This window comes from Falco cherrug, chromosome 6 (genome assembly GCF_023634085.1).
Source record: "Falco cherrug isolate bFalChe1 chromosome 6, bFalChe1.pri, whole genome shotgun sequence".
Taxonomy (NCBI): Eukaryota; Metazoa; Chordata; class Aves; order Falconiformes; family Falconidae; genus Falco; species Falco cherrug.
In genome coordinates, this window is record NC_073702.1 from 80,610,464 (window position 1) to 80,634,160 (window position 23,697).

Sequence of the window (23,697 nt, forward strand, 5' to 3'; positions counted from 1 at the left end):
GAGACAGGTGGGGAAACTTTAAGAAGGATCAATTACAGTTTGTTATACAGTTTTTGGGATGTCATGGTGGGCATCAGAGGGAAACCATTCTGAGCCAAGTAGTGGCTTTATTGTACATGCAGGAAGCAGTACTCCAAAGATTAACATGGATTGCATAAATTTGTTCAACCTGCACTAAATGAGTGGTGAGGTTTTTCTGGTGTGTGGTTTTATATTGCGTGAGGGTTTTTCCTTGTGTGTGTGTTTTTGTTTGTTTTTGTTGGGGTTTTTTTGGTTTTTTGGGAGGTTTTTTTTTTTTTTTTAGTATCTCACTAGTGCCTCGAGTTTCTGGGATGTCTTTTAGAAACCCAGGTTCTTGTGACTTCTGAGCTCAGACATACCTGCTGAGATGCACTGTATTTTCTTTAGGCCTGATGAAACAACCTGCTCTGGGGAGACTTTGCACAGCCCTGTTGTCTGGGTGAGACAGAAGGTCAAGAAACTTTTATTCTTACTTTACTCCCATGATACCTGACCTAGGCTTATGGTGCTCTCTAATACTTTTCATAAAGGATGCATATAGGACTCAGATTAGGTTCTCCTATTCACAGACTTCACACACATTGACATGGAGCACTTTCTTTGGCTTCATGCCTGAAATGACAACGTACTCATAGTCTAGGATGGTTAGGGAAATTAATTTGCTGCGTATTTGGGAATATATAACACAATCAAAATAAGAAATTATTTTTCTGTCTTTTCAGTAATCTTATTTGATAGACACAAGAGAAACATTGCTATCTTTAATTTATGTATTCATTAATTCATTGAATTGAGAATTGGAAATTTGTGCCCTCAGATGTCTTTGCCCTTGGTAAAGCCAGTTGTGTATGTCTAATTTGAAGCACCTTCCTACTGTAAGTCTTAAATAAGTCTCAAACTTTTCAGAAAGGAACGAATGCAACTGTAGTCAAGAAAAGGAGATGATAGCAAAGTTGTTAAAAATTATGCCTTTTCTGTACTTATTAAAAAAAAAAACCACACTGGTCATCACATGGTACAGATATAGGACATGCCATGCTGAAGCAGCTCTTTGATTAGTTAAGCTCCAAACATCCTACCAGCCTGCAGATAGAAAGCACTTTACTGTGACAGCATCAGACAGTTTGCCGTGGGCATGCCTGGGCTGTGGTACCCAAGCAGACTTTAAATGACCTGCCACTGTGAGCACATGATGGAATAAACCCTGCAAAGAGCAGCAGAGCAGTAGTCTCAGTATAGATGGTTGTTATACATCACATATATGAAAAAAGTGTCATTTGAATCATTTCTACTGCAGGCTTCTTTAAAACTATCAAAAATATGGCATAAAATACAGAAAATAATTTATGGTGAGGATTCAGAGCTCCTCCCTTCAATACGTTACACATTCCTCACCAGCCTCAGAGAAGAAAACATTGTAGTATCAAGTGAAGAGCAAAATAAAATAAAGCCTTGAGGAAAATGGAGTATATACAATGTTGGTTTTTATTTGTTTTTCTTTCCTCTGGGGCATTTTATAGCCTATTATTAATCAAGCATTTTTTGATTTTTTTCTGGCTTTATTTTTTATAGTTCTTTTCTGACTAGTCCACTTTCACATACCATATTTAGAAGGGATACCGTTAATTTAAATGTCTTGCCTAATTTTTGTGTTGATTGCGTAGTCACGATAAGTGAGTGTTTCTATTAAGTTGTTGACTGGCTGTACCTATTTTTCCCTATGTAATTTTGAGTTTAAATATAGGGATTTCAAGAGTTCCAGGGAGGAGTGAGATCTTTTGTAAATGCAGAATATTGAAAGTATCAATTCCTTTTTTTTTTTTTTTTTTTTTTAGGAAATTATTCCCCAGGCATTTTCAGACTATGGGCTATGAGACTATGCGCTGCTGCTTTTTCCAGGCTTACCTTTTTTCAGTGCTGTTAATGGAATGCTTCAGTCTTGTAACTGTAGCCATGTTAGGCTGTGGCTAGCATGGCAATGAGGAGAGGGCTGCCTACCTTCTAACCAAATTCTTCTAACAGTAAAAACTTGTAAAGGCCTTTGAATGCACACCTAGTCTTACGATTGTTTAGTAAATTCAGAACTGTGGTCCAGACCCTTCATGTTAACAAACAGAAGCAGTAACTTTCGAAATAAAATTTTATTATGGTAAGTGTTTCTTTTTGCATGTGAAAGGGCACGGTATGTGGTATAGGTGTTTGTGGTGTTTTGCTTTTTTCCCCATCTAGCATTTCTAGTGTGAACGCTTCTGAAAATGTAAGCATCAACCTTGTGTAGATAAGCCTAAATTATATTTTAGTGAAACTTCATTGGCTGCATATGAACACAATTTTCTGTGCCATAACATGAGTATTCCTGTTCCAGAATACTCATACTGTATTTCTCTTTTTAATTACAGAGGAAAATGTGGTTTGCATGTGGAAATTCTGGTTTTCTTCTGTGCAAAACTCTCATAGGCAAAAAGTTGTTAGAATGGGCTCGAGAACACAGTTTAGTACAATGTGATCAGAAGTAGATGTCATGCTGTTAGAATCCTCTAATTATCATTACTTTGATTTATTCAAAGGGTGAAAACTATCCTACAATCACATGATCTCTTCTGCTTTTCAAGAAATATTGTTTGTTATTCTCTGTATGTGTTTGGACTGAAGCCATGCTTGGCTCAAGTAGCTGCAGTTCAGCTGCCTTCAAATTGGTCTGTCTGTCTAACAAATGTTGGGCTTAACTTTAAAAACTGGGCCGTTCTAGTGATGTAGTAATCAATTAAATTTGTATTATGTAGAGGTTAATCGTCTAAATAGTTTTAAATGCAACTTAATTTTTTTTTTCTTTGCCTAGATAAAATCCTTGATCTTACGGCTTCAGAGACTTCAAGAAAAAGCAATAGAGGAAGATGACTATGATAGAGGTGAGAGTTGCTCCCTTCTACCTCCCCACTGGTTCATGCTGCTTTTTTTCCCTTTGCCCTCCTTCTTCTATAAATTTTATATTTGCTATGTAGGTGTGGAAGATTAGTTCAATCAACTGTATTGTTTATTCTGTTACATGGCAGGAAACAACTTAAAGAAAGAATTAGGTCAGCAGCAGGTAGCAACAGTTTCTATTTTCTTGAGCCACATCACCATGTGGGAAGGTTGAAATCCAAATAGCCACCATCTGGATCAGCTGTTTTGAAGCAGCATGACTTTAGAAAATGCAGAAATGAATGAAAGCTTTGAAAGGAAAAAGGACAGGCACTGGCTGATGGCAGTCTGATTTGTTGCTTGCCACATTTAGTCATGACACTACAGCAGGGCTCAAACACAGAAATGAGGTCAGTAGCTATTATAAATGTGAATGATACTGTCCTGGGGGATTAACTTGGTGTCCACCGAGCTGAATTAAAACCAGCTATAGAATATGGTGATGATACAGCTGCTGGCAACTTTCTGTACTTGAATAGTGCTTTTCCTTCCATATGCCTTGGCACTTCTGATAAGCTCTGTGTGTTTGCACGTTAATAATTGCAGCATATATTAACACACATATCTGTTTTCTTATTCTTTCCTGTTATGGTAGTCTGTGTTTAGGTACTCATATTTTGCAAGTCTTGAGGCTCTAGATTAAATTCTTCCCACTAGATCTGTCTTTGTTTGCAGGGCTTCCCAACTGTTACAGTAAAATCTGCGTGGGTACTTCAGAGAACAAGGCTGGGAAAAGATAGTTCCTTTCCTGCCATTTTTTTATTCTCAGCCTTTAGGGGTTGGGAAATGGTCAGACTTGTGGTGTGCCTTTCAAACTGAATGTGTGAAGCTTTGCAGTTGTACCATGGCTCTGTTTCCTTGCTCCCGAAGGTGTCTCCTGAACTGATTAAAATGTGTCTTGGTAGTGTGTAGGGAATAGCTGTGCAGCCCTTTTGCAAGAGTGCTTCTGTTAGCCTCTTAAATGTTTGCCTATATATAAGAGGATACTGTCACAAGTCATTCTTTTAGTGTGGCGTCTCGCAGTGGGGAAAATCTTTGGGTATGTTCGAAGTTGAGGATGTTGTAGATATTCATGGGTTTAATCTCTGTCAAATAGACATTATTGATGTTTATGCTTTACATGTGTAACACTCATAACTCTTCTTTTTTTAAGTGTCTGTGGGTTGAGCTCCCGGCTGGAGACTTCCTGCCAGCTGTGCACCCGGTGTGTGTGGTTCCCACAGATTCCAGCTGGGATTCTCTGGGCAGTCAGCCACTTCAGCAGCAGCATTTCAGTCTATCAGGTGTGACATCTGCATGTGATGCCACATAGTTGTTGACCTCAGTGGAAAACGGTAGACTTTTCTAACCTCACACAGAAAGCTGTTGTAGTTTTTGGGGGTGCTAGTACTGTCAAACCAGGACTATCTTTCTGCTGACCACCACTTTATCCCTTACTCTTTTTGACTTCCACCCTAGTTATCAGGCAGGTAGCATGGAGGATGGATTGCAGTCTTGCATTCGTTCCCCTCAGGAAAATGGTCTGGCTGAAATGTGATTTCACCCCGTGTTGTGAGCACAGCTTACAGGGAGCGAAAGTGGCACAGTACAAAGGTGCAGAGGAGCATCCGCAGGTGGGATTGCTGTTTTCCATGCTAAGTCTGTAGGAAGAAAACATTTGTCTTGGTATGGGACTAGATACTTAAGTGCTTGAGAAGCTTTGCCTTGGGTTCCTCCATCCCTTTGAAAATGAACTCCGCACAAGCGTTCTCAGAAAATGCCATGCTCCGTGCATCCTTAATTTTATCACTTCCTAATTTTTGAGTCCTTGACGCAGTTTCTGTCATACTGGTCTTTGTTCCTCTTCCAGTACAACTGTCAGCCATGGGGTTTTTCTTTGTGTGACTACTTTTCATTATTTTTGTAGTATCTGAACTGGCTTCCTTAGTTTTTCTTTTGTGGAACACGGGCAGCGTAGCTTCAGGGAAAGACTCACATCGAGAAGGTACAGTGCTGCAAGAAGAATTAGAGCCGTGACCTCCCCTCCTCCTCTGGCAGTAGCAAACTTTTCCACCTTTGCTTTTAGAGCTGTGCCACTCTTTCTGGTGGAGAACAAAGTCTTGCCTGGCATGAAGTGAAGTTTAAAAGCTTATTAAAGAGCTTACAGATTGGCCCAGCACCAATTTCTCTTCAAGTGAAATCTGTAATTAGCCTTCTTTTAAAAGGATCTTATTGCCAAATATTGCTAGCAGGGAATGGAATTGCTAAACATGCAGAGCTGTGATGGGGGACATAAATGGAGCTGTATTATCAGGGAATGGGAGAAACAGACAACGGTGTGTGTGGAGGGTTGAGGAAATTTTAAGTATAATGCTAAGAAAAAAAATCACTGTCCCTGTAATTTGTGGGATGATTTTGAGTATAGAGTGAGTCCTCTGTTAAGAGCAGAACTGTTGTGACCCAGAGATGGTGGTAGGGCTGTGTGCAGTGATACCATGGGTCTTGCTGATTTGGGAGCACTGCAGGTGAAGGGGAGATGTAGTATAATGTGAGTAGCTGTGAAATGCCCTGTTACGTAGTAGAGGGGAAGGAGAGCAGGTAGAGGAGAGGTACGGATGGCTGTACTCCCAAATGGAAAACTAAATTGTCAATAAATATGTTATTGTGCGTAACTGTGTTGTCACTTCAGCGCAGTAGAGGCTCTTCTCCAGCTTCAACCATAGGCCATTCAGCCTTGCAGGAGAGGACTCAGTTTTTAACAGCAGCTCAGTGGGAGGGAGGTGTGTTAGTACTTGAAGCTCCTCAAAGTGCTCAGCACTGGTTTCTGCTGTCTGACACTGCAACCGTAGCACCTTAAGGAAAGGCAAGCATCTACTGTCTGACATTGCTACTTCCCTGCTCTCCAGAGATTTTTCAAAGCTTCCATAGTTTGTAGCAACTTTGGAAACTGAAGTGTAAGTGAAGTGGTGGCCCTACAGAGAGGGGAAGGTAATGGACTGTGGTTTTGGTTGTGCCGATGAGACTAGGAAATGGCACAGGAATAAAGGTAAGTTTTCCCCACTACAAAGCCATGAACAAGTACCTTGTTGCAAACAGGTCAGGAATAAGGATATATTTATTTTTCCCTTTGCAGAAACACAGAACAGATGCTTGCTGCTTGGGTCTGTTAGAGAACATGTGTGTTTCATGTTAATGAATTAGCATTTATTTCCAGAATAGGTGGTTGATTTTTTTTTTTTAAGGGATATTTGGAAGCACAGCCCTCCGTTCTTGTTTAGGAAAGAAGTTAATGCCTGTTTAAATCTTCAGCTTGTTTCTTCCTAGTTTTTCCATTCTTTAGATGAATCCATTTGCTCTGTCTTCCACCCCCCCTTGAGCCTGGGAGACATACAGCAGAAATGGCTTTTGCCATTGCTGGTTTACCTGTGCTGTGCCTTCTTAAAGACCTGCCTTGGTGTGGTTAGGCTGTTGGTGTAGAGGCGCTTCTAGCAGTCATTCAAGCCACTACAGTTTCTTCCTATACTTTCTGGCATTGCCATGTGTATGGCGGGGGTATGTTTGTTCTGAGAGCATCAGGGGGCAGCCTGGGGCACGGGGTTGCCCTCCTGTCCCATGTTTGGGCTCATCTGATAGAGGTCACCAAGCACGGTGCCGCAAGACCTGCAGGTTGCTCTCTCTTCATACTGTAACCATCATGGGTTGCATCAAATGCAGCTGTTCCTTGGCTGTGAAGTGTTTGTGTGAAATGCCTAATTCAATAAGACGAATCTTCTCAGTCCTAGTTTAATTTTAAATAGGAACCATTAGTATGTTAAATGTTGTACTGTTTGTTCTGTGTTTGTAGGTGATGAAATACCAGGAAGTAGCTTATTTTTTTCTGTATTTACTTGTAGTCTCCTCTTGATGGCCACATTACTGTATATTTTCAAAGCAGGTTCAGTACCATGGGAATATCATAACAGTGTTTTGCCTTGCATAGCATATAGTAAAAATTGGTCTGTTCTCCAAGGATCACTTGGAGTGTTGTCATGGCTCATTATTCATGATGGAGTTTGACAGCTCCAAGGTTAAACACACTGCTGAATACAGGAGGTTAAAAAAAAAAAAAACCGCCACAAAAAGCAGCATATTTCTGTGTCTGTGGGAGTTCTACTTCCAGTGGAAGCCAGTGTATTTTGCTCAGTACAAATCCATTGCCCAAACATTTAAAGAATCCTTTCCTGTTCTTTGCTGCTTGAACTTCTCAACCTCTCCTGGTGCAAGGGGCAAATGGATTGGTAACCAAGTGTCATTGGACTGAATTTTGCTATTGAGCTCCACTACTGGTTCACATGCCATCTTGTTACTCAGAAGTAAGTTTCTGCAGAGCTACTGACTTTTTTAGATCTTTTTTGTAAAATTCTTGTATGCAGGAATATGAGCGTATGAATTCGTTGCTTGCAGCTGGTAGGGAATGGTAACTTCTTTGTGCAATCAGATTATATCCAGAGTTGGGGTTCTCCGGTGAAGGTTGTTGAGTAGATCAGAACAACTCCTTGTCAGTCCAACATGGCAGCTAGAATACAAAAAAAAAATTACATTTGTTATGGTAAAACCTATCCTGTCTTGGCAATGAAAATTCATGCTGTATATATATCTATTATCATGTGAGCCTTCAGTTATTTTATATTAAGGTCTCAAAGCTTGAGCTATGTGAATTGGTACCTGCCATGGACTTGCGCGCTGTGTGCTCTGCTCTGCAGAAAAATAGTGTTTGAATGTTGTGTTTTTTTGTTTTTTTTTTTTAATTTTTTCTCTTTGCCTCATGCTCTGTGACCTCTTCACACCAATTGTCCTTTCTATGTTTCAGAATCCGCAGGGCAGGGACAGAACAGTGTGCTGTGTAGGAGCTGGGGTCTCATTTTGCACATTTTGCATTAATCACGAGTGTAGGAAGGGAAAGACTTCGTAGCAATTAGCCTCCCATACATTTACACGTAAAATGATAGTGTGCAATGTTAGGTAATGTCTGGGTTGAGAATATTATTTGTTAAGTGGTATTCAAAGGGGGGTCTTGGCTACTTCTTGTGGTGGAACTTGCTGAATTATGCAATAACCCCAAAGTTCTGGCCAGATGTATAGCTGCCTGGTCTTTCAAAATTTTTTTGCAGTTCAAACTGCAAAAATATTTTTCCAGTTTAAACTGCTATTTCTAGTCATAGCTTTTAAACACTTGAACCAATTTGATCTTCAGGGGAATGGGTGGTGTGTTTTGTATTGTTTCTGGAAGAGCTATTTGCAGATGAGGGTTGGATAGAATTCCTGCTTTACTATACTTCCATTATTTGGAACTAAAATGCTTGCTTGGCAGATGGTTGTTATAACAAGACACAGAAATGAAGGCAAGTTAGCTTCTTTCTGGGTGAGGACAGTGAATTTGAGAGAAGCTACATCTGGAAATAACTCAAAGAACATGTTACTTTGGATTGTACTTGTTTTAGGATGACATGTACCTGTGGAAATAAAATCCGTAAACCTAGCTGTTTATTGAGTGGAGCTCTATATCCGAGGCTACCGATTAAAGAAAAGGTGGTGAATGCTGGAGCAGCAGAGCTTCTGTGACATGGGAGACTTCCCGTCAGCTTGTAACTTTGTTGCAGGCTATTGAGTTTGAAATGGGTTCAGGGTGGAGGGGACAAATAGGAGTTTCTGTTGTGCTGTACTGTTAGAGCCTTGTTCTATCACAAGCTTGTAGAAGCTTCCTGAAATCTGTGGGTAAGCGTTTTTAGGTTTAACTTTTCATTTTTGTAACTTTCCAGTAAAGCTATTAAGAGGATGGGGGTAAGGGCTTGTACAAATTCTGAAAACCAAATCTTCCTTGCATGGGTTTTGTTTATCCTATCTTTGACAGACTCAAATAGCTTCCACAAAAGGGTTTGGGTGGTTAAGGAAAGTTTAGTGCTTATGCAAAGAATAAATTAGACTTAATTTTCCTTGTACTTGGAGGCAGCACAAGCGGCAACTCTTCTACCTTGACTGTTTTTCTCTAAGATACCAGTCTCAAATGAAAAGATAGAACTGTTTTAGTCTGTATCCATTTTCTACTTGGTGCTAGTTGAAGCCGTGGACTTAAAGTTGAACAACAAGATGCTGTTGTTCAAATGTTTGGTCTTGGCTTTTGTCTGCTAGCAGCAGTAACAAACTGCATAAAAAGAAATCATGATGTTATGTGGGCTATTGTTTTTTGGCTTTTGGTTTTTTTTAAATCACAAAATTGGGATGACAGTTGAGTCAGTCACAATGTAAAGGTATGAAACTCCTTATCTTGCTGTCAGGTAGATAGCTGGGAAACTGTCAGGTGCTTCTTTAATACTAAAATAATACAGTAATGGCCAATATTTGAGAGGGAGATCTGGTATACATTTCTGGGTGATTTTGCTTGTTGTGTTTACTCGTTACATGCGTGTAGCACATGCATCTTCAGCAATTTCTTGAAACGCTTTTGATGTGAAACCTCATTTTAGCCAGTTCAGTTTGTCATGTCAAGGTGTGTCTTTGAGGTAGAACAGGTTCTTGCTATTGGTCTGCTTATGCCCACATATTAAAAATGCAGTTGTGTTTTCTGCATCTTTTAATTCCTTATCTGAGTATTGGAGAGGAAGCTACTGTAGTCATGCAGCATCTCACTTAGACTGTGCAGCCTAAATATTTTTAGGAAGTGGTAGTATTTTGTGGGATTCTACTATGCTTTCTTATTTTAATCTTGGCCAGCGTGAAGAGGTTCAGCTACATCTTGTGTTTCTGGAAGCTGCTTGACAAAAAGAAAATTGCTGAAGTTTTGGCATACCATGTGCTTGGAAGCTTTCTCTACTCCTGGCCATCTGCTGTCTAAAACTGACACTGCGGGCTACCCCTCCTATGATAGTCAGGCTCTGTTTCTCAGTCCATGATGCAGCCAAGCTGTTCCCAGACAGCCTGGCTAGTCTTTTACAAACAAACATGCAATGAAAAAATCGGAACAAAATAAGCCATTATGGATAATTTAAGATCTTACTTGCTGAATTGCCGTTTGAAGCATAGAGCTCTGATGGGTGTAACTCGGGAGAAGTGTTGATGTGTTATCTGGACAGTACCCACTGAGTGAGTGACATGGCTCTCCTGCTACCCAGCCCATCTGCTTACTTTGCACTTGCAAAATCATGCGGCTGAATTTTATATTCAGGACAGACTTATCTTTCCCTTGCTCTTTAGAAGTATTAATTCCACATAAGAAAATTGTCTCTCATTTGCAGTGTGACCACTGGAGACGGTGTGTCTATTAATTCAACCAACAACTAGAAATTGATTTTGCTGCCTTTGTCTTATACTTAGGACATAAATGTTTTAGAGAAGCGGGGGGACACCTGCTCTTCTTAATTATTGTCTGATTAATAAATGACTGGGTATGGACAGAAACTTCTAGATGGCATGGTAATGCAACTTCTGTGTAATTGGAGATTTAAAAGGTGCTGAATGACTGTGACTACCATTTGAAAGCAAACACAAGTGTCTTCCAGCGCAGGTCCTCTGTGGGGAGCTGATAGCGCCCCTTGCTGATTGCTGGGTGGTTTCTGGTCAGATTCCTTAATAGGATGCTTTTATTGGAGACACCTCCCGTTGCTTGCCAGATGCCTCTGCAAAAGGGGATTGCCTCAAGTCAATTAACTTTTCTCCTGAGGTTTCCCTTCTGTCCTCCCTGTCCGTGTGCCCAGACCCAACTGCCCATGCTGTGAGCACATGGGGTGTGCTTATAGTTCTGCAGGCACGGCTGCCCTCTCCAGTGCTTCCCTGCCCTGCCTTCAGAGTATGCAAGCTTTTGTGTGTTCCCTTCTTATCTTTAGCCTGTGGAAGATAAAAAGTAGCAAATGTGCTGTTTTATGGACATATTTAGTTCTCTTAGGACAGCGATAGGGTTGTGGCAATGAGCGTTAATCAAAAAGTTGAAGAGGGGAAATTTCAAATTCCTAGCACTTTTATACAGTAACATGCTTTGGATAAAAAGTTACTGAGTGTAGGAAACGTTGATTGCGGGAGCATCCAAACCAATGCCAGGTAATGTGAGTTTTAAACTTCTGCTGTTGCAGTATCTAAACTTCAAACAGTCTTGTTTCTAGTTTCTGCCTCTGCCTGAAGAAGCTTTCAAAAGGCATGTTGCAAGGAGGTGGTAAATGATGTATCTTGAAAAACTAGTGTACGTGAGGCATACTGAGTGAAAGCACACAGAAGACAGGCTTAAATTTCACATGCATAACAATATAAAATTAATATTTAAGTACTTTTGAATAAATGTGTTTTATAAAATTTTGTCTAGCTCTAGGCTTTCAGTTGTGCAAAAGATGTGGGAAATTTTCCTTTTCTCCCTGTTGTGTTGTGAGGCAGTCAGAATAAGGTTAGTCTTGGACTGTAGGCACAGATGTTGACTTTCAGGAGTTAAATACACTGATTTCTGAGGGTGGTATTTTGCAGGGCCATCATGACTTCCAGACAAGGTTTATCACAGGGAAATATCTTTAGGAGTGTGACCATAATCAGACAAGCTTTTGGACACGCCAACTTGAGGAAGGGCTTGTATGTCTGAAAGTCTGTCTCATTGTTCCAACTTGAGTAGTTGCCCTGGCCTGACTTGTTAGCGGGACAAGGCTCATTCTACCTATTTCATGGTGGTGTAGTAAAATGCATTACAAGCAAGGGTGTGGTACTGTGATGTATGTGAGGGGAAAAGCCAGTTCTGGCTTTGCTTTACAAACTGGTAGACTCTGTGCTTACCATTGAAAACTTCACAGTAAGAATATCAGAGTTGCTTCTCTAAAAATGTCAGCTTGGTTCTTTGTATAACTTCAAGTAAGTGACAAGTTTTATGCTTCATTAGATCTGAATAACCAAGAGAACTTGTAGATAACTAAAATCACTAACTAGGAAGAGTTTCTTTTTATGGAAAAAAACCGATAACATTAGAAAACTGGAAATTCAAAAGCAAGTAGTTTGAAATTTCCCATTGTGCATACCAATAACAGTAAAAGAAATATTGCTGGAATTAAAAATATTCTTAGACTTCTGGATGAATTATTATTAGCAAACAAAGTTCTCAGGTGTAGCAAGTACTAAGGAAACTATTTTGTTTTCAGCTAGCAGGTGTCTTGGAAAACACTCTTTAAAGTTAGTTGTAAGACCACTTAAATTTGAAAAACTAAACCAAAAATATTTGTAGATTGAGTACGTAATTTGGCTGCTGAATTTCTTCTGAAGGCACAGGTGAAAAAGGTGAATATCTCTTGATGGTGTGACTTTTTCATTTTTAGTTTTCCTTACAGAGGCAAAGATCAGCCATGCAGTCACACCAATGATCTGCCACTTTCAGAATTGTACATATTTTGAAATGAATTCTTGAACCTAATTGTTTACCTGCTGTTGGAGTAAATTATTTTTAGTCCGAAGAGTTTTATAGTTGTAAAGTGTATGATTAAAAAGACCTCAAACAATACAACCTGTAAATGTATTTTTTTCTTGTGTTGTCAAATGCATATGAAATGCTTTAATGTATTTTTTGTTTTATAAAGGAAATGTTAAAGGTGGTTTGTTATTTTCATGTTTCACCAATTAAACTTTCCTCTCTTCATGTCTGGTTCTCCTGTGAAATTCTTATCTCTAGCCATAAACACTAATGGAATTAATTTTTCAGGAAAAATGCAAGGCGACCCTCTAAATATGTACAGACATACCGTGTTATCCACTGAGGGTGTATTCCCTAACAGTATGTCACTTAGCAATGTGATGGATAGCAAAACATTTTGTCCCCATAAAAATGAATATAAGCGGGGCTTTTTACACGTTATAAATTCATAGGGACAGTGTAGAGAACATGGCAGATGAAGTTGCATAAAAAGGACCACCAGCCTCATCAGGTGGAGGATATGCTTGGTTTCTGGAATGAATTGCCTTTCTGAGGGTTCTCTTCTGTTTCAGCTCTGAGACTGCATACCCAGCATTGCGCTTTTCTGTCTTTTAGTTGGGTTTATTCTGAATCCTTTCAGAAAGGTTATGAAAATGTTGCCTCCTTCTGAATGGTTACGAGAATGCTTCCAGTTGAAGATTTGCATAAAGCGTTCAGTCCCAGGTGAAGCAGTTGAGAGCTTTAAGAATGGCACTTCTTTCCTAAAAGCCATCATTTCTCTCAGCTGACCATACTGATGTTCCCCTTGTGCATCTTCATATTCCACATCATATGTACAGTCCCTGTGAACTTGAATTGTACGTATTCAAGTCCCTGCATGCATCCCCCCCTGCATTACATCAGTTCTTACAGGGACAAAAATTGTGGTGTTGTCTGCTCACCAGAGCCGTTTCATCTGTGAGACTGACGGCAGCTTGTGGAACAGGATATTAAATGATTGCTGATGAAATCCCAATATAATGGAGAGAAATGGCAGAGGCAGTAGGGTCTTGCAGTACAACATAAACCATGCTTGGCTGCTTCTGAATAATTTTACAAACGGTTGGTTTATCGCTGCGCGGTTTTCTCATTCTGTATTAGTTGGCTGTGGTACTGTATTGAGGGATTTGATTATGCTTTGCCTGGGCCCGGTGATGAGCAAACTTGGGGTAGACCTGAGCACCCAGGCCCTTGTTAGAAAAGAGAGGAGGCCGGTCTAGGTGAGAGCTATAGGTCTGTGGACGTGTATGCGCTGGAGAAGATGGAAGGATTTGAGCATCTTTTATGGTTATAGGAAGAGAGAAAATTCTTCAGCCAGGAAAGTATGGCTTAACACTGAAGTTTAGATCTGTGGGTTGAGTGAAGTCCTATGCATAGCTCACCACTGGATGGAGGTGGCAGCTTATTTCTGTCTGTAAATGAAGCCTAAATTATGAGTAGAGATCACAGCTAGGCTTGAGGAAGGGAAAGGATGAAGTTGAGTTGTAGGAAATCATCAGTACAGTTGAATTTTGTGGATGCAAACAAGTTCAAGAAGCTTTAAGACTGCAATGAAGACAGCTCAAATAGCTGAGGGTGTGGTTCTGCCCACAAAATTATTCAAATGTTTTACCAAAAAAACCCGTTGATGTCTTCTCTTTTTTTTTTTTTTTTTTTTTTTTTTAATGTTTTGACCTTCACCTCTTTAGTCTGAAGGGTATGGGTGACTTCTAGTACTGGCAAATAGTCTGGTGTTGCAGTGAAATGACTTTTGGCTGCTGCTCTGCACTGGGCTGAAGGTGTGCTCCTTTCAGTATGAACCCTGTGCAACAGCGAGAACTTTCTCAGTGTGAGTTACCTGAATTTAAATAACTCTCTTAATGATGAACATATAGGTATACCAGGAGAGAAGCTTCCTGGTATATGCTATAATGTAGTGCAAAGCCTACCAGTAGAGTTTACTGCTGAAAAATCCTCATCTATCAAATACCATTCAAGGGAAACCATTTCTCAATCCTTAATCTGAGCAAGAGTCAAACCGGTGAACTGGAAGCAGAAAGCTCAATAGTGCATTAGTAATTCTACTGAAGTCTTGTGTTTACAGGTTTGAGAAAGTAGCTGTGGTGGCTTAAGGGTGCTACACTGATTCTGACCTTCTCCAAATACCTACAAGTACTATCTGCTACTCTGTACTCAGAGGCCAAATGTCACGATTTGTTGCCCAAGTTCACAGAGAATCTGCTGTCCCGTCCTTTCAAAGAACAAACAAAAGGAATAAAACAAAAAAGCTCTTTTAAGCACACAGCAATTAAAATCAACCCCAAATTTGTGTTGAAGTGCAGGAGTGTTGATTTGAAATATTTTAATTATGACTTTTCCTTGCTGGAGAAAACACTCGTGAGCAAGAACCGAAATCGCCCCAGTAACAGGCAGGCTTCAAACAGCTGGTTATTTTGGTGCCATCTAACCAGTAACAAGAATGAAAATAGTGAGGAGGTCTGAACAAAGAGATTCCAGTTGTGCTACATCACCAGCCTTGCCGGACTAAGGACAGGAAGAGTCAAGATGTATGTGTGTTTTAAAAATTATTTTTTTTTCCATAATACATCAACAAAATCTGCCAGGGAAAGATGTGCTGAAGAGGAGAAAGAATGAGAAATATTTTTTTTGGGGAGGGGGAAATCTGAAGTAGAATTATTCCAAAATTAAAGTTTAATACTGTTTGAGCACTCTGCCTGCGGAAGCACTGCTACTGGAATAGCTTTCTGCTATAATTTTTCTACCATCACAAGTCTGTTCATGTCTGCCTGTAAGTAAGTCTTCTGAGACTTGTGCAGTTTTATATTTTCTGTCTCTGGTGCTTTTTTCCCACCTGTAACTACAGGACTTGTAATGATGCATACAGAGGATCCAGTAGGATGCTGTTATTTCATTTAAAGACTCTTATGTTTCTTTTGGACATCTTCAAAAACAGTCATTCAAATCCAAATAAGGAGGAGAAGAGAAATCTGGCAGAGGAACAAGAATCTTCATTCCTCGCTATGACCTGTATTTGTGCTATTATCAAATATCTTAATTTTTTTTCATTTATGTGCTACTTCGCTGGTTGGTTGAACCTGCCCATTATGGTATGCAAGAGGTGTTTGTCTCTTCCCTCTTCTTGCTTTCAAAATACTTAGGCTCTGCTTATCTGTAGGTGTTGTACTGGCTGACCCATTCAGTCTGAGTATTTAGAGGTAGCCTTACATGCTCAGCAAAACTTATTTAATTGCTATTACATCTCTTGGAAGGGAGAAAAAAAGGGGGGAAAAAGCCCTTTCCTTTTAAATCAAGCAAAGAGGAGGCAAGGCTGCATGTCTGTGTGAATGACTAATGCCTCCTGGTGTAAACAAACAGGAGTTATTCAGAAACAGTGTGGGCAGCAAAGTAGCTGAGCTGTATTTGACTTACTTTCTTCTCTTGTGGCACACTTATTTGTTAAATGCAGGAAAGAAATAGTTCTTTATGTAAAAAAAAAAAAAAGTGAAATTAAGGGTTTTTTTTTTTTTTGCTTGTTGAATGTCCTGAAAAATGCTGCTTTTTCTCAGATGAGGGGAAAAAAATAATTCAATTCCTACCCAAACCAGAGCTCAGTTATGCGATGGCTATAGGAGGCACAGGTCATGTAAGGGCTGGAGTCATTTGGGGGATAGCACAGCAGGCCTGGTTCTTATGGACAGGCATCCCCTGGGTTGTAGCTTTAAGGAAGCAAACTTGGGCTTTGACTTCAACAAGCCTGTGGCGAGAGGTTTCTTGTGCCTCCGTGCATGCTTCTATGGGGACCGTGCTATTAGTGGTGTCAGCCACGTTTCCTGGTCTCCCTTGTGTGCAAGCAACAGTGTTGTGTCTCCTGTCTCTGGAGTCAGAGGCCAAGTGCGCCTCACATGCTGTGCCTGCTTTAATTTGTCTAGAAGCCCCTTTTCACTGCTTTAATTTTATAGGGTATAATTGCTTAATAGAAACTTCCTTGCAGAGTGCCTCTAATGTCATTCATAGTGAATGCTGTTAAAAGCAACTAATAACGAACTGAATGGTTGCCTACAGAATCAATTTTTATTTCAGAAGTTGGGAGGGATGGAAAATGATTGCTCCAGAGAAGCTTACCCTCCTTGCTCCTGAAAGCGTTCCTGTCTCTCCCTTTCCTAAGGGGCAGCCTTTCCTCTGTTTCTGTTGGGAGAGTGAACTTTTGTGCTCCCAGTTCTCTGCTCTGGAGTTCAACATGCTGCCTGGCCTTCTCTGCACTTACCCAAGTTATTTCTTTCTGTAACAGGTGTGGGCAGGTCAGTGGCTTGTGTCCCTTCCTCGCTGCTGGAGCTGGGATCCTAAAAGCTGGGGATGTACTTAGGCAAGATAGAAGTGATTGATTTTTTTTTTTTTTTTCATTTCTTTCATCTAAGAGAGATGCCTGTGGGGTTCATTTTTCTTTGTAGGAAGATCTAGGCAGTTGTTGTTTGGATGGTTGGGTGTTCAGGTATGTATAGTTGATGCCTTTTAGTTCTAAGGATTGTCGTCTTTTTCACGCTTGTTTGTATGATCTTTATTTCTTTTCCTTCATCCATTACAAAGATACACTGTATGTCTGCCTAAAATTACCAAGGTCCATTTTGAATATTCAAGATTTATCTGTCGTGTAATGCAACAGTACACGTTTTTCCTAGTATCTCCAGTGCCTACCTAAAAGAGCTATTGCTAAATGTGACCTGCAATGCAGGATTTCTTGAAGTACCCTTGGGAAAGCAAAGAAAGCATTTATACAGCCCTGGTAGACAACCAGAAAGGCTACCTATACCAAAGTACACTGGATAACCTTTGGAAAAATCAAAAAACCAGTATGAAATACTAGACTCTTTTTTTCAATTCTCATCTGCAGGCCAATTGACTCTTGGACAGCTGGAGGTCTTTTTTGAAGTGATGTATAGTGCACAAACCTATCATCTCAGCTTCCAAGCAAGCAGACAGAATATACCGGGGCGAGCTAAAGGTCACAAAAATACCAATCGCATCCTCTATGCAAAGATGTTTAAAGCAACAACCTGAACCAACTTGCAGAGGAGAGATACAGAGAAGCTGGATCATCTTTGATGTTAATATTCTGCTCAGCTAAGATTAACTGCCACAGATTTCTTTTGAAGGTTAGGATGAAGCTGTGGCAATGCTTATTTCTAGTCAGAAAATGTTCTTCTTGGGAGCTCAGGGTAAGGTCAGAAAGTTGAGTGTTTGATCACTGCCAGCTCTCACGAAACTTGTGACTGTCCTGCTTCCTTCTATCAGTGAGGAGGCCTCTTGGGCCTCAAATACCTGTTTAAGAAACATCTTGGGGTACGTTTAGCAGTATTGTGATATGTTCAGTGCCGTACTGCCTGTGCATGGTCTCTGTGCAGGTGATGCTGTTGTCGTGCTTGGTTTTCAGTCATTATTTAAGCAGCCTCTTTCTTCCTTATTGCTCAGCTGCTTCCAAGCATAGGCAGCTGCTTGCTACTGAAATCTGTGGAAATGACCGTAATGAGAAAGGGAGTATTAATTACCAGGATAATCCCAGTGGGAAGTACGGATCTGTCGGAACTGCTATTCCCAGGTGGATTTTGTTCTCTGGAGTTTTGCACTTGTTCATTCAGAAATACACTGCTTGGGGTTGCTTCCTGGCAGCGGGGCTAACAAATGGCTATTTCTTTACTGCCTTAACTTTGGCCATGAAGAGTTGCCAGGGCTCCTACCGTGCAAATTCAGCTCCAGCAGATGCTGTTTTAAAAAAAATGAAGATTTCCAGTCTTTCAGGCATGGGAACTGTGTGCGAAGGAGAGTGCATCCTGCAGGCATGGGATGGTATGAAGAACTTCAGTGACTGCAAGGCAGGGAGTTTGCTTTCCTGTGTCTCCTACTGGGTTAAACTTGCCCTTTGCTGTCTTGGTCTGTTGGGAGTGAGAGAACAGGATTGCACTTCTGGCTCCCTCTTTGCCTGTACCTTTTGTCCTTGGTCTTGCCGAAGCTTCCTGTTTTGGAAGAACAGTGGGATTGGTGTTTTTTTGGCTTTGGTATTTTTTTTATTTCCTAAAAAGGAAATATTTACATTGAATCATATACGTCTTGCTTTTTTTTTTCCCCCTCAAGAGATGTTGAATGATGCATTAAATATCTGACCTCAAGTACTCTGCTTTTCTTCTAGCTTTCTTGATTCTTCCTGTTCTTTCTCTGCCTTGCTGCACGCTGCCTGCTGTCATCTGTTGCATTTTCTGCCGTACTTTCTACTGTAGCTGGCAACATTTGCACCTTCTTAATAATTTCCATCACTGTTCTTTTCTTGCCTTCTTCCTCTGTTTCTATTAGTCCTGTGCAGTCACTCTTCCTGCCCCCAATATCTCCAGGGAATTCCCAGGCTACCTTTAGCATTAGGAGTGGAGCACCTGTATTGAGCTATCCTGGGGTATTGCCCATGGATGTGGCTCCTGAAGCTCACATACATCTCCGTTTCTTCCTTTCCAAGTTATTGCCTGGAGCTAAAGCTGCTGCTGGTCTGATTGCTTCCATAGTCCTGATGTGACTGCAGGCGTGCTGGCAGCCTGTGGGTCTGGGGTTCAGCTGGAATGGCCCCTTGCTCTAACCACACTGGCTGAGCTTCGCACTCTGCCCTGGTGAGAACCTCGTGGCCAGCCACCAACAAGGTTTTGATCCCGTTCCAGTCCTTTTTGCCAGAATTTTAGGAAGTCTGTACTCGTTTCACAGCTAGGGTTCATTGTTAATGGATTTAGGTAAATAAGCTAAAGTCTTGGTTATATGTGAAGAAAATAAAGCCAAGCTAGGAAAGCATAAGAAGCTGTGGTGCTAGAGGATGTCTTAATATCTAAATATCTTAATCTTTTCTTTAGAAAATAAGTAATTTAATGTTAAATATAAGGACAGATGATTGTTTTGTTCCCAAAGGAAGATTTGTGAAACTGGATGCAGTGACCCCGAATGTCTGAATTGGATGAGAGAGAATCTTGCTACTTAAAAAAGATTTTATTTCTAGCTTTTTAGGAGTTTTATGTTAATTCTCTTGACTAATAACAGTGGAGGAAGAAGCTGAATATAAGTTTGAATGATGACAGCGCAAATTTTGCAGCATCAGGGAAAATTTCTGTAGAGTTTGTTTGAAAAAATAAAAAAGGCTTTTGATCATCAGTGAAGCTCAGTAACAGGTATAATGTTACTGACAATGTAATTTGTACAGAGGGAGTTATTCTATGCAAGTTTTCTAAAAGAACATCATTCAGACCTTTACTTTCTTTGAAACTATGCAAAAACTTTGTTGCATTTTTGATTATACTCTTTCATGTATTTGACACAAAATGTTGTACCTGATTGCACTGTCTGCTTAAACCTGTTTTAAAAAGTATTTCTGGAAAAGGTTTTGGAAACAGCACAACGGAGTTTTGTTTGAGGGTTTATTTCTTAATGTTCAAGCGTAATTGCGTTAAGTATAAGGTATGTCAGCCTGGTAATTCCTGGAACCTGTTGAAGAGATCCATAGGATTTCCCGGCACCAGAACCATGTGCAGCATTCCAGAGGCTGGCAGGCTGCCCCCGTAGGCCTTTCTCTCCATCCTTTGAAATGTTGAAACATCCACTTGTCGCTGCTGCAGGCAGGATTCTGTGCTGGCTGGACCTGAGTCTGATCTAGTCTGGCAATTCTTGTCGCTTCAAGACTGTTTTTGTTTCTTCTGCTGGTGTAATATGCTCGTGTTTTGTTGTATGTACTTATGTGCTGCTGGATTGTGCTTGGAAAGGTATAAGGTATTGTCCGTAAACTTTTCTTTCTAGTCCTTTATAAAAAAAAAAAAACCAAAAAAAAACCCAAAAAAAAACAACCAAACAAAAACCCAAACAAAAAACCCCCCAAAAATCCCCACAAAAACCCCAACAAAACAAAAAAAACTCCAAACATTTTTCTCCTGCAACTTAGGCTTGTGTAACCACTCCAGCCAGCAAATAGGCTGTGCACCTGAGAATCCCACTGACTCCAGTGGATGTAAGGTTCTTTATATTTAGATTATGTTTTTTTAAGCTTTCGTGCCTTCAGGTAGGAGACAGCTGGCCATGGGCAAATTTTATTTACACAGTAATGCATCTGTTTGATGAGGTTTCCAAGTAAACATAAATAGCATTCTCCAGAACGGGGTCGGGGGGGAATATACTGTGTTAATGCAGTTAGAGTTAAAGCATCCACATCTAAGAGGCATTCCTCAAACAGTGCTTCGTTAACCTAAAAGACTCTAAAATGATATTTCCTGTCCTGTTACTGAACAACTAGAAGACAGAGATCTTTGGGACTAATTTTGTTTTCTTCTGCATGTGCTTTACTGCAGCTGCTTGCAGCCTAACAGTGTGATCCTGCCATCATTCATGGTGCTTATCACTGAAGAAACCGTTTTGGCTTTCTAAGGTTGATGGTGGTGTTACTGAGTATCTTTGGATAACTACTTGAATTTGGCACACTCAGGAAACGTGCCAGAGGGTGAAACGAGCATCATTCCCATTCTTGCATGTGGCAGTGAAGAGGTCTGTGAAGAATGTCACCTGTCCCTTGGCCAGCTTCCAGTTCCCCTTCCCCGTGGAAATGAAAACATATGAAAGGAGCTATATGTTACTATGCTATGCCCCCCCCCCCCTTTTTTTTTTTTTAAAAAAAATGGGGCAATAATGCTTTGAAAGATAGGTATGTGGCTTCAGATACCTATACTGTGTCTCTTACAATACTTACTGACAGGGTGGCCTGGTTATGTTGTTGATGATGTTGTTTCCATTAATCTGATTCTGGAGGCATTCAGGTGATCAATGTTTATTTTGTGTCTTAGGGACAGAGTTGCAGCTGTTTCTGGTTAACTTTTTATTGTTTCTTCTTGGTTTAGTCTAAAGGTTGCTTAGGACGCATACAGTTTTTGGTTGTATACAACCGGCATGTGGGAAATCTAGTAAGACCTAAGCAACTTTGCAGCAAATCCAGAAGCCCGGTGCTTACAATCAGTGTTGATTGCACGCTATGGTGAGAAAGGTCCTGGGGTTTCTTTGTTTTTAGAGTCCAGAGTATAAAGTATTACTATTGCTCTTCCCAGTAACTGCAAAATTTCTTTCAAATTTACTTGGATGATACGGCTTCTGAATCTCACGTGTAGTGTTCAAATTTTAATCTTTCATTAATAATGGAAACTATACGGAGTTGTACCTGAATTGTGCTAGGATTGACGTAGTGAGACGAGGTGAACCTGAACATCTTCCTTCCCCTGCTCGTCCATCATTGCACAACAGAACCCAGGCTTCCTTGGGTGATGAGGGTCACACATCTGCATAAGTCAGGTGGTTGTTGACTTAACCTTAGGATTTCAGCTCCAACGTTAAAGTGGCTTAATGCTAACTTCTGTATTTGTATATGCTAATTTTATATTTTACAACACAGTCATGTTTCAAATAATAGAGTGATACTTTGTGATGAGAAAGAGAATTAATTATTATACTGGGATAGGGAGCTGAAAGGATAAGGAAAAAAAACCCAACAAAAACATATTTCCTTTTGTGTGTTTTTTGTTGTGTGTTTTTTTTTTTTTTTAAGACTATGTGATCATATTTGCTTTTTGCTACTTTAACTGTAGGCAAGCTACTTTGGTCTGCTTCAGATGAGCTGTCCCTGAAATGGGTATGTTGTGACTTGCCATGCTAAAGTCTTCGGAGTTTTAATTGAAGACTGTAAAGCCCACTGAGCTCCTCCTATCATGACTGGAGCTTCGGAGTTGTAAGGTTTAACTGTCAATAAATGCTGACATTTGTTATTAATAAATTCTGTTTTTATGGAAAAGTTTTCCTCGTGTAACTTTATGTATTATAATTATTGTACTTCTGAAAGCTGCAGATCCTGTAGGTTAAGCTGTTCTCTTTAGACTGTATAGGCTGCAAGAAAGTGACAGTAATATTTGTCTTGGGGAAAAAAATGAAGGACCTGAATTGCTTTTTTTTCTCTGTCATGTAGATTACAACAAAGTTATTTTCTGTAGTAGCAATTACTGGATGGAGTGACCTTTACCAATTTATGACATTGATGTAGTGGAAGGGACATTTTTTTCCACTTGACCTTTATGCAATGTGTCGGCTTGTCCTGTAGCACCAAATGAGTTGCAGTTGACAGGTTTGATGGAATGCTAACTTGACAGGAGCTTATTGTTTGGAAGAAGATATGTGTTGAAATGAGGAGCCTCTAGTAAATAACATGATAAAAGTTGTTTAAATATCTTCCATCACTAAGGAACAATTTGCTTAGAAACAGCTGCTGCCCAAACTACAATTTGAACACTGGTTAACTGAGGTTCTAGCAAAAGTCATCAGTGGTATTTCAGAGTAAAATCTAGTGGTTTAACTTTTCTTTTCTTTTTGTTGTTCTGTAAGCAAGTAACAATGGTTTCCTGTATTTTAACCTTGCTTCTTGTATTAGCACCTCTGTAAAAGGAAGAGGAATAGGAGTCAGGTAAACAGTTTTCAGTGTATGACAAAGAGGACTCATCTCCCAAGAGGATGGGAGGGGGTGTGTGTGTGTATGTATGCGCACACGCTCCACCCAAAAGTGTACATACATACATATGTGTGTGTGTGTATGAGTAGCTTCTTTGATTACTTATTAAGGTATTAAAGAAATAACGGTCAGACATGATTCTGGGAAGAGGGAAGATCTGGTTGTGGGGAGGAACGGGGAGCTATGAGCACACACTAGGGTGAGGGCAGATAGAGAACGGGAAAGGAGGGCCAGGCCATCCCTGCCCCGCTGCTGGAGCCGGGAGGCGCAGAGGTCAGCTTCTCTTCAGATCTGTTCAAATAAAGCAAGGAGAGAGGATTATGCTTTTTGAGGAGAAATTTAAAAGCAAACAACAAAAGTGGGTTATTTCAAGTGTTTTGTTATAATCCAGTATTGCTTTCTGCCCTGCTTGAAGGTTCTGATACTTCCTGTAAATAAAATAATTCCACTTACAAAATGGATAAGACAGAGTTCTAGTGGAACCCAGCACCTATCTGAGGCTATTCAAGTAATAAATTATCATGGCTTTTTAAAACTACCGAGCAGCAGGACTGATAAAAGAGCAGCAAATACCATCTGTCTGATCTACATATTTTACTGCATTTCTTCTCAAGCTGTCCAGTTGAGGTAAAGTAAAAAGGAGTTGAGTGGCTGTGGGAGGGGAAAACAGCTCAGCTATCTCAGCTATCTTCTGTTGCATTTGCAGGAGGTACTTGCAAGGGGTGGGGTTGGG

The 23,697-nt window shown here is 40.3% G+C and overlaps 1 protein-coding gene across 4 annotated transcripts in view; it reads left to right on the forward strand.

Annotated features, from left to right (window-relative positions):
* The window catches only part of DISC1 (DISC1 scaffold protein), a 207,661-nt gene that overhangs the window by 23,420 nt on the left and 160,544 nt on the right, over nucleotides 1–23,697 (forward strand). For all 4 annotated transcript variants that reach the window (XM_055714247.1, XM_055714245.1, XM_055714249.1 and 1 more), the window contains one exon: nucleotides 2,861–2,930. In XM_055714247.1, coding sequence (XP_055570222.1) covers nucleotides 2,861–2,930 — 70 coding nt within the window. The remainder of the gene's footprint in view (nucleotides 1–2,860; nucleotides 2,931–23,697) is intronic.